The 15,046-nt window shown below is 46.3% G+C and overlaps 1 protein-coding gene across 2 annotated transcripts in view; it reads right to left on the bottom strand.

Moving 5' to 3' along the window:
* Positions 1 to 14,229, bottom strand: part of SPRYD7 (SPRY domain containing 7) — a 30,237-nt gene extending 16,008 nt beyond the window's left edge. The window contains exons 1-4 of one of the 2 annotated variants that reach the window (XM_073583328.1): positions 14,021 to 14,229; positions 10,710 to 10,826; positions 4,372 to 4,538; positions 1,538 to 1,640 (exon numbers count right to left, since the gene is read on the bottom strand). In XM_073583328.1, the coding sequence (XP_073439429.1) occupies positions 1,538 to 1,640; positions 4,372 to 4,538; positions 10,710 to 10,826; positions 14,021 to 14,117 (484 nt within the window). In that variant the 5' untranslated portion in view covers positions 14,118 to 14,229. The remainder of the gene's footprint in view (positions 1 to 1,537; positions 1,641 to 4,371; positions 4,539 to 10,709; positions 10,827 to 14,020) is intronic. The other variant, XM_073583329.1, reaches the window with a different exon arrangement.
* Between the last annotated feature and the right edge of the window lie 817 nt (positions 14,230 to 15,046).

Raw genomic sequence — 15,046 nt, 5'->3', positions numbered from 1 at the left:
CCTGGAAGCTGCGAAATGCTGCCTGATCTCCGACCCTACCTGAGGCGTCTCAACCTAATACCCCCTGCGGGGGATTAGGGAGGGTGCGTCTGTCACCGTCAGGGGGGTCTTCATCCTCGCCTCAACCTCAACCCAGACCCCTTAAAGGGGTTGGGGAAGGAGGGGGGTCTCGACCTCGAACCAGGACCCGAGGGACTGGGGAGGGAGCGACATGGGGAAAAACCACCTCGACCTCAACCGGGTACCCCTAATAGGGGACCGAGGAGGGAGCCATGCCGGGAGTCTCGCTGGAGACCCACTTTTCTTCATCTGTATTTCCGTGAAAAAAAAGGAAAAAAACGGAAGAAAAAAGGTGTGCCTCCTTGCGACACTAAGCAAAAACTGGAGAAGGCTGACGCCGTCCAGGGGTGTATACTGCAGAGGAGGAGCCAAAGTTAATCTTTTTCAGATTATGCATAGTGTCGCCTCCTAGTGGACAGCAGCATAACACCCAAGGTTCTGTGTCCCCCAATTAGGCGATAGAGTAAAAGAACACAGTTACATGAAGCAGAGACATCCCGACTGTATTAGTAAATTCTTGTAATCCTCATGAAATAACTATTCAGGTACATTTCAGCTCTACATTGTGGTCATCAATGTGGAGTCTCAAACGGACCCTCTACTTAGTGCTGCCTGTAAGGACACCTCCTATTAAGGGGGATGCTAACACCCTGTGGTCATTTTAATCCACAAAAGACGCACAAGAGCTGTTGATTTATGCAGGAAACGTATCAGAAATGTCATGAAACCAGATTCTCTAGTGAAGGCGCTATCCCACAAATATCATTTAACTGTTTACAGGATATTTCACAAATTTAAGATTGATGGAGATCTCACTGCTAGGACCCCAAATGATCCAGAGAATGGGGCGTCCTAAAGTCCCTTGGAGCAAAAGCTCTTATGCATGTCCTCTGCTCGTCACTTCTATAGGAGTCGAGTGCACACATGACCAATGCTCCTAATGACAGTGAACATGCAATGCACACTACTGCACCAAACACAGAAAATGGGACCACTGTTTTTAGATGTCTGACCCCCATTGATCATATGTTCATCATCCGTCCTTAGGAAAACTGATAAATGATGGTTGGATATCCCCTTTAAAAGGGTTTTCAGCGCCAATCCTTCTACTTGTGCAATATAAATATACTATGTATCAGACTGCTCCCTGGTTCTCTAAACTGATGTGCCCACAGTTATCTAAGACAAATCTGAGACCAGCGGACCGTAGAAAAGATAGGGGGATGTGCTAACTACCCCAAGACCCCTCAGAGGAGCTAAACATTCATTATAGGGGTCTTGTAGCGATGTAGACTCCTTCTCCATTAATAACACCAACATTCAACATAGCCAGCTACGTACACAGATAAAAGGCAGTTTTTTCACAATTTTTTTTTCAATCTGTGACAGAAGCGGAAAATACAAGTGTATGGGAGCAGGGAGGAATAGATGTTAACCGAACAAGGACTTGGCAGACAAAAAGTGAAGGGTGACTTACCGTACACAACAGGATACACGGTCCCCCTGATACCAGATGAAGGACAAAGCATATTCTTTCCGTTCAAGTAAACATTTAATTCTACGTGATCATAGGTGATACCCTAAAGGAACAAGCGGACAAAATACATAAGTTTCCAATGACAGATTTCCTAAATACACGTTTTGCAACTTTGTTTGAAAACTGCAAGATACATTTATGATTTGATGATATTTAGAGCAGTTGCTGTTATGTGTCCTTGTGCAGAGAAGGAAGAAAAAAAAAAAAAAAAAAGTTAAAAGAGGTGATTGATGTAGGACAGTGAATGGGAGATACAGAGCAGAACTAGTGAGCGGAAACCAAATCTATGAGACTTTTGCGCTCCACCATATACATAACATATCTGGATGCAGCTGATTGGTGGGGGTGCAAGGTGTTGGACCCCACAGATCTCATATTGATGATCTCTCCTAGACATAGGTCTTCAATTGTAAAGTCTCAAACATCACTTTAACAACTGCAAAGATCTGCAAGAGAAGATGGACCAGGCAAACAAGGGGTTGGTTTACAATTTCAGATACATAATCGGGGATTTTTTTTTTTTTTTTTTTATTTCTAAATGGAAGGGTTACCCAATCTGAATACTTAGAAATTCAGTATATTTGTCCATTTTCAGTGAAACACTCCGAGCTCGCATCTTTTCGGGTACATGACCACTGATCCGATTAGCTGTCATGTGCCCCTACCAGCAAGCGTGGAATTGCGATCCACTGGAGGCAGTTAACATGTTAAATGCCGCTGTCAATCCCCCTTTTTTTTGCTTGCCGCACCATTGCAATAAAAATCAATGACAGGAGATCAAAAGATAGTATCTACACCAAAACGGTACCAATAAAAACGTCAGCTTGGCGTGCAAAAATTAACCCTCACCAAACCAGACATCACGAAAAATGGAGACAATACGGGTCTCAGAAATTGCTTTTTTTTTTTTTTTTATTTAAACAAATTGTGGATTTTTGGTGTTACCACTTAAAGAACGTGTACATATTTGGTAATGATAATCATAACGACCTTGCGAATCATAACAGCAGGAGACTGCAAGAGGGATTCTGCCTATTTTTGCTCTCTGCTCACAGTCTTCGAGCTTCTGGAAGGCGAGTTTTTGCTCACTTCACTCAGAATTGGTGAGGTTATGAGGCTGTGGGGCGGTGTGGCCTGGAGTAATCGAGACTCGGCCTTGCCGCAGGAGTGCCATAAAGCACCAGGTAGTCTGCCCTGGAGCACTTTGGTTGCAGAGGTGGTGTTTGGCGCACAGCGCCTTGCGGGCTATAAAAAGCTAGTAACCCACTGAGGAGGTTCGCAGTGACATATCAGTGCCCTTCATTTTCACCAGATGTCAGTAACAGCCGATCCAAACCACAGGCTAAGAAATCAAACCATAGATTCCATGAATTAAGTTATCTGTAATAATGAGAAATGACACCGGGAAAGAATATTGATCATGCTTAGTTAAATGTATTTAATACGCCGTACAAAAGCCTTTGTTGGTGATGACAGCTTCAGGACGCCTCCATGGAGAAACTAGTTGCATGCATTGCTCAGATGTGATTTTCGGCCAGTTATCCACACAAATACTTCATATCCTGAAGGTCCCGTGGGCTTCTTCTCTGAACTCTGAGCTTTAGTTCTTTCCATAAATTTTCCATTGGGGTCAGGTGATTGGCTACTAGCTTTATTTTCATTCCCCAATTGAGAGTTTTCTTGGCTGTGTGTTTGGAACCATCGTATTGCTGTATCCACTCGTTTCATCTTTCAGCAGATTTTTTTTTTTTTTTTTTTAATCAAGAATGTCTTGGTATATTTGTCAATTCATCCTTCCTTCAATAATATGAAGTTTACCAGTGCAATATGCTAAAACAAACAACTGACCCCACAATGTTCCCACATCCAAACGTAACTGTTGATATGGTGTTTTTGGGGTGATATGCAGTGCCTTTTGGCCTCCAAACATGATGTGTATTATAGCATCCAGAAAGTTCAATTTTGGTCTCATCTAACCAGACTATATTCTCCCAGTATTTCTCAGGCTTGTCTACATAATTTGAGCAAACTTTGAAATGTGTTTGAACATGCTTTTTGTTCCCTGCATGTGTTGCAGCCGTTTATGGCCACAAAATATGCAGCTGCAGGGAATTGAATATATTATCTGAGCACACCCAAGACGCTCGGATTACACGTTATCAGAGCACGTTCGCTCATCACTTTTCAGCAATGGAGTCCTGCGTGGTGAGCGTGCATACAGGCCATGGAGGTTGAGTGAATTACTTACAGCTTTCTTTGAAACAATTATACTTTTCTGTAGATCTTCACAGGTGGTCCGTGGCTCATGGACAACTCTTCCGATAGTTCTTTTCACTTTTTCCGAAATCTTGCAGGGAGCACCTAGTCGTGGATGGTTTATGGTCACATTATGTTCTTTCCACTTGCGGATTATGGCCCCAACAGTGCTCACTGGAACCTTACATAGTTTAAATGAAATTCTTCTGCAATTAATGCCATCAATATGTTTTGCAACAATAAGGTTGCAAATCTCTTGAGACAGTGCACTGATATTATCCATCATGACATGTTTCTTATGTGGCACCTTGTTAATGACATACTTTCTTTTTATAGGCCATCAGTTGAACCAGCTGATATTTTTTTACTAAGTGGCAGGATTGCTAATTACTGATAGATTTCAGCTGGTGTCATGATTTCCATGACTTTTTAAACCTATCTTCATGTGTTCAATAGTTCCTCACCATGTTAAACAGAATGTAGGTACATCACTGTAGGAAATCCACAATTCGGCTTACCACCACATCACCCTCCTGTGGAAGACTATTTGCCGGCAGTCTGTTCTTCTCCTCATCGTTGTAATAAATGGCCCCATCGTTTCTTATGACCAGACTGTGCACATCTCGACCTAACGGAATCTGATTTAAATTTGCTTTTTGTGTTGCAACGCCAATGCCCCACACGCCTGGAATAGCAAGAAAAAAAATAAAAAAAAAAAATAATTAGCAGCAGAGTCGCTTCCATTTTGTCAGTAAGCAACATGTATGGTTGTATTCAGACAACAGTATTTGAAAAAGAAAACTAAAAGTACACAGGAGCAGCATGCCTACTTACCTTAATTAAGGGGAGTGTGTCCCCTTTCTGAAAATCCAACTTTCGGTCACAATTTGTTATATTGAAAAAACAAAAAAACAAAAAACAAAACACCCCCTTCCAAACAAAGCGCACATTACTCACTGACCCAGCTCCAGTAGATGCATAAAGTAACCACTTGGAGCAGCGGCAGAGACTCTGTGCTGGACCCAGAGAGGGTGAGTAAAGCACAATTTGTTTTCTTTTATTATAACAAATTACAGATATGACAACCTGAGGGCAAAGGGATTTTTTGATAGGGAACATCTTTAAACAACCTTACATCTTTTGCGTGACACTGTGCAGCCTAGGCCTAATTGTTACTGAAGCCCCTCTTCTCTCCAACGCCGTGGGTGTAACTAATGCTGTAAACTGTACTCCTCAATGCAATCTCACAACTTACACTCTAGCATACATTTTATTAGAGGAGTTAACATGTTAAACAGATCAAAATTGTAGAACTTTCAAAGTTGTGGTGCTTAATGGGCCCCTGTCAGGTCCAGATTCCCTATGTAAATAGAAAAGCAAGTTGGCTGTGATAATTAGCATCTATCTAATCATCGGTGTACGGAGAAAACAACTGATAATCGCGCTCGCTGCGCCCTGCTCTTCTCCAGACATTGGGCAGGGTCCTCCAATCATGCCCACGGTCCAGTTGATTGACGTCCCGCTTAGCCTGTGAATGTGGTGAGGGCCCGGGCATCAATTATCTGACCTGCAGGTATGACTGGATAATAGCTGTGACTTCTCCATGCCCTTCCTCGATTACAGCGTTTTCTCCTTTACCTATAGCTTCATGCACAATGAATTGCTACAAGTGATCAGCGAACGTGTTGGGATAAGGCTAGTTTCACACTAGCGTTTTTGAGCGCAGCGACGGCCTGCGCACGGCCGCCGCTAAGCCCCGCCCGTCGCGCCTCCGCCGGTAGCTCCGCCTACCGGCGCATGACGCTGCATGTGCCCCCTATCACTGGGGGCGCAGGCCGTGCGCAGTATGCGTCTGGCGGCGCATGCGTCCTTTTGACGGTGCGCCGACCTGCGCCAAACACAACTTGCTGCAGTTTGGTTGCGCCGGCGCACCGTCAAAAAGGCGCATGCGCCGCCAAACGCATACTGCGCCCCCAGTGATAAAGATAGGGGACGCAGGGCGCATGCAGCGTCATGCGCCGGTAGGCGGAGCTACCGGCGGAGGCGCGGCAGGGCCGGGGCTTAGCGGCGGCCGTGCGCAGGCCGTCGCGGCGCTCAAAAACGCTAGTGTGAAACTAGCCTAAGATGTCATCAGAGCATGTTCAGGTGCTAACTGAGTGAGTGTGGCATGCTTGAATAATATGTTTGAGACACTCTGGTAGCACCCGAGCATGCTCGGTTAATGCCTTATCTGAGCACTGATCACTAATTGCTACATTTACAAAAGTCAGTATACAGTAAATATATAATTCTGGTAATAATGACCAGCCATCTTTTCAATCCCTTACGGACCTCGCTTACAGTCTCGCATGTGTATTTAGAAAGTAGTAACAGTATAATGTAGTATAACAGTGCCTCCTTCATGCACATAGATGACCAAAAAGTGACGGGCCATATAAGCTGTAAAAAGCCATATGCCTTAGGGTCCCATTACATTTAGCGATGCACCACCGATCCCGACAACGATACGACCCCGTCAGGATTGCTGGTGCATCGCTAAATGGTTGCAAGTGATCTGCCAAACAGGCAGATCTCACCAGTGACGCAGCAGCGATCCAGCGATGCTCAGCGGTCGTTCTAAGGCTAGTTTCACACTAGCGCTTTTGAGCGCAGCGACGGCCTGCGCACGGCCGCCGCTAAGCCCCGCCGGTAGCTCCGCCTACCGGCGCATGACGCTGCATGCGTCCCCTATCTTTATCACTGGGGGCGCAGGCCGTGCGCAGTATGCGTTTGGCGGCGCATGCGCCTTTTTGACGGTGCGCCGGCGCAACCAAACTGCAGCAGGTTGCGTTTGGCGCACCGTCAAAAGGACGCATGCGCCGCCAAACGCATACTGCGCATGGCCTGCGCCCCCAGTGATAAAGATAGGGGACGCAGGACGCATGCAGCGTCATGCGCCGGTAGGCGGAGCTACCAGCGGAGGCGCGGCAGGGGCGGGGCTTAGTGGTGGCCGTGCGCAGGCCGTCGCTGCGCTCAATAGCGCTAGTGTGAAACTAGCCTTACCTGTCACACGGCAGCGATGACGACGACTTCCGCCTTCATCTATGTGTCGCTAGTCTGTGCCAGAGGGACGCCAACAAGGAGAAAATAGCCCTGGACGTTCGCACGCGATAGCAGTATCCAGCAAGGGGGCCGGTCGGAGGTAAGTGTCACATGTAGTGAGATTGCTAGCAATATAGCTGTTGCGTCACAAAATCGGTGATGCTTTAGCAATCTCGCTATGTGTAAAGCCCCCTTTAAAAAAGGCAGAACCATATACTATAAAGGTCAACCTTGTTTGGGCATCAAACATAACAGACATGATGTAACCACAAATGAACCAATATTAAAGAAGCTGTCTTGAGGCCCTTTTACATTTAGCGATGCACCAGCGATCCAACCAGCGATCCGACCCGGTCAGGATCGCTGGTGCATCGCTAAATGATCGCTAGTGAGCTTTCATACAGAAAGATCTCACAGCGATGCAGCAGCGACGCAGCGCACGATACTTACCATTCACACACAGCGATCCTGCGTCCTCCCGCCCGCCTCCACGCGTCGCTGGACGTCACAGCAGGAAGCCCAGCAGGAAGCGCCCAACGAGAAATGGAGCCGGACATTCTCGCGCGATCAGCGATGGACAGCGGGGGAGCCGGTCGCTGGTAAGTATCACACATAGCGATATCGCTAGCAATATCGCTATAACGTCACAAAACCAGTGACGTTTTAGCGATATTGCTAGCGATATCGCTTAGTGTAAAACCCCCTTTGGACTCCAAGGGATAAGACATCATCAACATAAGATTGGTGGAGGTCCAACACCCAGCCCCTTGACTGATTAGCCAAGGCAGCAGACTGATACAAGCAGATATGGAGCTGGAATAGCCCGGTACTGCAGATTACATCCCATTCTTCAAAGAGAGTTATCAGTTTATCCATGGGGTGCTGGAATCCACTGACCTCAGATTAACAACCTCTGGTAAGGATAGGTCATCAATATGAGAGTCACGGACAACTCATCGTATTGTAAAAACAACTGTGATATGTACACATACACTATATCAAGTATACTGGAAACACAAAACGACAGAGCGTGTACAAGGCGCCTTCTCCAGGGACAACACAGAGCAAGGCGTGGAATGAGAGGCCCTTTCACAACGTTTTAGCATGCTATACTGGATACATCATTATAAAGTAGCAGAAGAACAGACTCCTCTCCGTTGAGGAGATATTCGCTTATATATTTTAGAGTGCATAATTTGCAAATTCCTCCCCCTCAACCAAAGGAGGGGGGGCATTAACTCCTTAATGACCATAGCTTTTTTCCGTTTTGTGTTTTCTTTCCCCTTCTTTCCAAAGCCATAACTTTTTTTTTCCCGTCGATACGGCCATGTGAGGACTTATCTTTTGCGGGACGAGTTGTACTTTTGAACGACATCATTGGTTTTACCATGTCATGTACTCGAAAAACGGGAAAAAAATTCCAAGTGCGGTGAAATTGCAAAAAAAAGTGCAATCTACACTCAGACACCAAACATGTCTAGGTTCTTTTTTTATCCAAGAGGTGAAAAAAAAAAAAAAAAAAATTCCAAAGTATGCTAATAAAAATAAAAACAAATTTGCGCCATTTTCCGATACCCGTATCGTCTCCATTTTTCGTGATCTGGGGCTGGGTGAGGGCTTATTTTTTGTGTGCCGAGCTTTTTTTTTTTTTTTAAGAATACCATTTATGTGCAGATACGATCTTTTGATCGCCCGTTATTGCATCTTAATGCAACATCGCGGAGACCAAAAAGGTTAATCCTTTTTTTTTTCCTGGTTGATAGATCGGGCGATTCTGAATGCGGCGATACCAAATATGTGTATGTGCAATTTTTTTTTTGAATGGGGGTGATTTTAACTTTTATATTTTTTTATTTTTTTCATATTTATTCAAACTTTTTTTTTTAATTTTGGCATGCTTCAATAGCCTCCATGGGAGGCTAGAAATTCCCATAGCCTGATGGGCTCTGCTACATATAGGCGATGAGCAGATCGCCTATATGTGGCTGAATTACAGCATTGCTTTGAGCACCAACCACCGGGTGGCGCTCCTAGCAATCCGGCATCAACAACCATAGAGGTCTCCAGGAGACCTCTGGTTGTTATGCCAACGCATCGCTGATCCCCGATCACGTGACGGGGGTCGGCGACGCACGTATTTCCAGCCCGGCGGCCGGAAGCACTTGTTAATTGCCACTGTCAGCGTTTGATAGCGGCATTTAATTAGTTAATAGGCACAGGTGGATCGCGATTCCACCTGTGCCTATTGCGAGCACATGTCAACTGTTCAAAACAGCTGACATGTCCTGGCTTTGATTCAGGCTCACCGCCGGAGCCCTCCTCAAAATGGGGGATCTGACCTTGGACGTACTATTGCGTCCAAGGTCAGAACGGGGTTAAAAGAGATTCTTCTCTGGGGGCCGTTTACTATTTCCCCTGTAAGATAATGTCAAATCATAAGCAAGAGACAGTAGAAAAATGTTGAGGGTGGGAGGACGAAGACGATATCCCGGGAGAATTGAGTTTGAATTGGTTTTTTCTGTGTGTGATCTGGTAAGACTCCTATCTAACCAGGTCACACAGATCTCACTGCAGGAGTGCATGGAAATTACAAGCGGGGAGTGTTATTACTTACACAGCTCTGCAGCTATCCCAGGCCTCAGGCAATAATGCCCTGGTACCCGGGATACAGAGCGGTGTATGTGACAGGCTGTCATTTACATTATGAATGACGTGACATAGGAGAACGGTGGCGTGGAACAGAGAGTCACATACACTGCTCATTTATTCTCCGCTGCCTGGGACGGCTGAATATATAATGTGACTGTAGTGCAGCTGTCCTCCCCCTGTGCTAATAACGGCAGCATATGCTGCCAGCGAGATCTGCTCGATTTGGTTAGACATGAGTCTTGCCAGATGACAGAGAAAAAGCTGATTCTAAGCGTCTCCGGGGTTTGTTCTCAACCCCCATATGATGCGATCAGCCTATAATTGTGCAACGCCATGCAGGGAGCGCGTAATCGCACCCAGAGAAGAATCTCTGCTAATGCTGCCTTGGAAGCAAGAATATAAACTTTACAAGCCAATATCTCCACAATGAAGTGGAGAACTTAAAAAAATAAAAACTACATTTTATTCAGCTACTTTATGATGTGGCAATTTTAGCATGTAAAGAAATGTCCTCTGTAAGGGCTTGTTCACGTGACCCTATTTTCAGTCCGAGTAATGCCCATAAGAGAATGGACCGCACTCAAACCAGTGTTATTTAATGGAGCAGTGTAGATGAGCGATTTTTTTTCCACTGACGGGGGAGAGAAAAATAAAATCACAGCATGCGCTAGTTTCTTCGGTAAATCGGTTGGGACTCGCCCATTCAAGTCTGTCAACACAAAATGGATGCTATACATATGGCATCCGATTTTTATTTTTTCGCTATTGGATACACTGTAAATCCATGACATGGAAAACTGGAAATGGTCCTAAATTATTAACAGCTGCTGTAAAAACAATGGCTTGCATACAAATGACAAGTGTGAAATAAAAGCTGTCTGAGTTTTCTGAATTAAACTCAGATTATTTTTTTTTTTTTTTAATACGGTCTAAGAGCAAGGCGTTGTAGCACTTCATGTTCTCTTAGGATTGGTAAGGGGCAGTGAAACCCCTGCCAATCAGTAAGGGATAGCATATGGCTAACCTGTATAATGATGGCCCATTTCCTTCCCCCTAACAATGACATTGCTCACTGGGTGGTAGTAATATCAGTACAGTGCTGTGGCAGGAGGCTGCCCTCACCTACCTGTAGACTGCACCTTAAACTCAAAGTAACTCTTGTTTTGATGCAGTGGCGCATTAGCAAGACATGCCCCCGTGCCACAGATCCTTCTGCCATTCTTCACAATTACTACATCAGTTCCTGCAATAAGAAAAAAAAAACGATACAGAAGGGTTAACAAATTTTATAACTTCGCACTTTGTAGATCCAGGGACACTAAATGTGTTTGTTTCTATTTATTTTGAAATGGGAATACTGGGACTCGATGGGCTCCTGGGCTTACATGGTAGTACAAAGATGACTATGCCGGAGGGGGGGGGGGGGTTTCAGGACGCCACTGGCTGCCATGGTAACACATTAGACCCTGCAATTACCGATCACACCAGATTCCAATCTAAATGGCGCTGTTAGAGGTTAGCGAATCTGACAACTGATATATGTTGCTGGAACCATAGGCAGCATGTATCAGGTGCTGGTTGGTTGTATGATCTCAGCCAGTACCTAATACATGCTGCCCGTTGATCATTCAGCCTGTATCAGCTGTCAGGCTCCCTTTAAATACCAGCAATAGGAGATAGCTCGTCATTGCTGTTTGCCTACTCCATACACCCGCACTCAACATAGGATGAACTAGTATGTACAATATCAGTAAGATGTTAAAAAGGAATTCCAGGACCAGAACACTGATGACTTATCCATAGATTAGGTCATCAGCAAAAGCTCAGAGAGGGTCAGACATCTGGCATCCCCACCAGTTTGCTCATGTGTACTCTCGCCTGGATGGAAGCAATGTATGGGGTGGAAGATGGCAGCTCTGTGTATTTAGTGGCCACTGTTGGATAGTTGGATAATTAGTTTCAACTCCCATTCACTGAGCTGCACAACCACAGACCATTTATCCGTTCTCATTCTTTTTGGCTGTTTTGGCCACTTTTGCATTTTTTTTTTTTATTGCTCTCACCCCTAGAGGTACAGTAGCATGAAGTTGCTCAGACATTCCATTTTGCATGAGCTGCATTATGGCTAGGTTCACACTGCGTTAGGGCAATCCGTTTAACGGATCAGTTTGTAAGCAGCACTAACGCAATGTAACGGACATGTTAACGCACCCATAGACTTCCACTAGTGTAACGGATCCTAACGCATGTCAAAATCGGCATGCGTTTGCAATGGTCCGTTAGTTTGTGATGCACCTTCCAAAGCAGACTACCACGTTTTCGGGTCTGGTACGGCAAATGCACTGTGAACGGAAGTGTTCGTTCTGCCATAGAACTCTATTGCCAACGCAGGCAGACATATAGTGACCTAACACAGTCACATGCGTTAATGCGATGGCAAAAATACATCACAAAAAGACAATATTGGGCTCATTTTTAGCGGGTCCGTTAGACGGATTGCCCTAACGCAATGTGAACCAAGCCTATCAAAGTGAGCTGTGGCAAGAAGGGTAACCGTGTCTGTCAGCACAGTGTCCAGAGCATAGAGCACATACCAGGAGTTGTGGAGGGGCCGTAGGAGGCTAACAACCCAGCAGCAGGACCACTACCTCCTCCTTTGTGCAAGAAGGGACAGAAGTAGTGCCAGAGCCCTGCAAAATTACCTCCAACAGGCCACTAACATAGTTAGTAAGGCCGAAAAGAGACATTAGTCCATCCAGTTCAGCCTATAAAATTCTGTCAGAATAAATCCCCAGATCTACGTCCTTCTAAAGAACCTAACATTAACTGTAAGATACAATATTGTTACGCTCCAGGAAGACATCCTGGCCTCTCTTGAACCCTTCGACTGAGTTCGCCATCACCACCTCCTCAGGCAGGGAATTCCAGATTCTCACTGCCCTAACTGTAAAGAATCCTCTTCTATGTTGGTGGAAAAACCTTCAGTCTTTTTTCTAGACTAAATAATCCTAATTTTGCTAATCTCTCTGGGTATTGTAGTTCCCCCATCCTCTTTATTAATTTTGTTGCCTTCCTTTTGTACCCGCCCTACTTCTATTATATCCTTCCTGAGCACCGGTGAACTGTACACAGTACTCCATGTGCGGTCTAACCAGGGGTTTGTACAGAGGCAGTATAATGCTCTCATCATGTGTATCCAGACCTCTTTTAATGCACCCCATGATCCTGTTTGCCTTGGCAGCCGCTGCCTGGCACTGGCTGCTCCAGGTAAGTTTATCATTAACTAGGATCCCCAAGTCCTTCTCCATGTCAGATTTACCCAGTGGTTTACCGTTCAGTGTGTAATGGTGACATTGATTCCTTCTTCCCATGTGTATAACCTTACATTTATCATTGTTAAACTGCATCTGCCACCTTTCAGCCCAAGTTCCCAACTTATCCAGAGACATTCATGTGTCTGCTCAAACTGTCAGAAACGGACTCCATGAGGCTGGTATGAGAGCCTGACATCCATAAGTGGGTGTTGTGCTTACAGCCCAACACTGTGCAGGGTGATTGGTATATTAGGCTTTGGCACCCTGTTCTCTTCACAGATGAGAGCAGATTCACACTGAGCATGTGACAGAGTCTGGAGATGCTGTGGAGAACAATCTGCTGCCTAAAACATCATTCAGCAAGACCAGTTTGGCAGTGGGTCAGTAATGGTGTGGGGTGGCATTTTTTTTTGGAGGGCCTCACAGCCCTCCATGTGCTCACCAGAGGAAGTCTGACTGCCATTAGGTACCGAGATGAGATCCTCAGACCCCTTGTGAGACCATATGCTGGTGCAGTTGGCCCTGGGTTCCTCCTAATGCAGGACAATGCCAGACCTCATGTGGAGGGAGTGTGTCAGTAGTTCCTGCAAGATGAATGCATTGAAGCTATGGACTGGCCCGCCCGTTCCCCAGACCTGAATCCGATTGAGCACATCTGGGACATCATGTCTTGCTCCATCCACCAACGTCGCGTTGCACCACAGACTGTCCAGGAGTTGGCGGATGCTTTAGCCCAGGTCTAGGAGGAGATCCCTCAGGAGACCGACCGCCACCTCATCAGGAGCATGCCCAGGTGTTATAGGGAGGTCATACAGGTCCTGATGGTGACCTCCCAGTACACACACACATATATATTAGTGTATTATAGAGGTGTGTGTATTATTTACTTCATAGGGTTAGAGACATAGCAGTGTGTTATATAATGCAGATCCCCACATCCTGCCATGTTTCAGTGCAGGCCGCCTGTGAGCTGTGGCCGCAGCACCCTGTGGAGGCTGCTACACCCCACACAGCAGACATGATGGACGCTCTGATCCAGGAAGTGCTCAGGAGCCCGACACTGGAGGACGTGGACGCAGCTCCGCACACCCCCCACTCTCCCCCGTGTATCCCTGCCACTCACCCATGTGCTGAGTGTCCAGCTGCACGGCCGGCATCTCCTTCAGCGGGATGTGTCCAGAGCCGCCATCCCCACAGCAACAGCAGCACAGGAACGACATAGCAGCGGCGACTACAGCCCGAACTGCCAGCCAGGAGATCTGCTGCCTCCAGCTGTGTGCAGTCCGGCTATGTACAGTGAGGGGCGGGCTAGAGAAACCACAGCGACACCTGCTGGATAGGAGCTGCACGTGAAAAAAAAACCTTATTTTCTCCAATCACAGCAGTTTTCATTTCTCGTTGTTGTTTTGAAAATGAAAGCTGTGCTCTGATTGGTAGGTGTAGTCACTAATCGACAGTTTTGGCTGAGCGTTTGCATGGGTCTGCCTCATTGTGTCTGTGTGATTCATAGCTGACCTGACAGTAATGCTCCAGACTGGAGGCCACCTGCAGGCTACAAGGGAAATTACAGAGGTTGTAACAAGTTCGTTTGTTATGCCCTTATGGCTAGGGACCCTCAGCAATCCCAATAAGCGGGCCCTGAAGAGCCTCGTCCAAATGGAGCAGTGGTTTCCCAAATTACTGAACACTGAAATCCATATAATGGCGTCTACATTATCATTATGAGGAATATCTGACGCCGCGCGGAATTTTAACTACGAATTCCCTTTGAATAGACCATGAAGAAGGGCAGGGGTCAGGACTGGATAGAAGATGGTGCTGTTCCCGACCCCACTTGGATTGAAGGGCCTCATATTTACTTACACAGTTCAGAGGAAGAGCAGGTTGTCACGCTTCCTGATCAGCACAGCAAAAGAGGGAGCAGGGTGAAAAAGCACAGCGGCTGGCCCATAGCCAGTACGCCGTCTGTTACTGCCCCCCCTGCACAAAGGGAATAGACCCCCAAAGCTCAAAGGATCTTCTTGGCGTGGGATGTATTGAAGACAAGCGTTTTCATGCTGTGCCCAGGGCCGCCATCAGGGCATTACTGCCCTGACTGGCGCATGGGGCCCGGTGGGCAGAGGGGGCCCGCATCAGGCCCGGTCTCCTC

The sequence above is a fragment of the Dendrobates tinctorius genome, unplaced genomic scaffold, assembly GCF_039654945.1.
Source record: "Dendrobates tinctorius isolate UK_male_01 unplaced genomic scaffold, ASM3965494v1 ptg000075l, whole genome shotgun sequence".
Lineage (NCBI taxonomy): Eukaryota > Metazoa > Chordata > Amphibia > Anura > Dendrobatidae > Dendrobates > Dendrobates tinctorius.
This window is presented reverse-complemented; position numbering and strand designations above follow the sequence as displayed.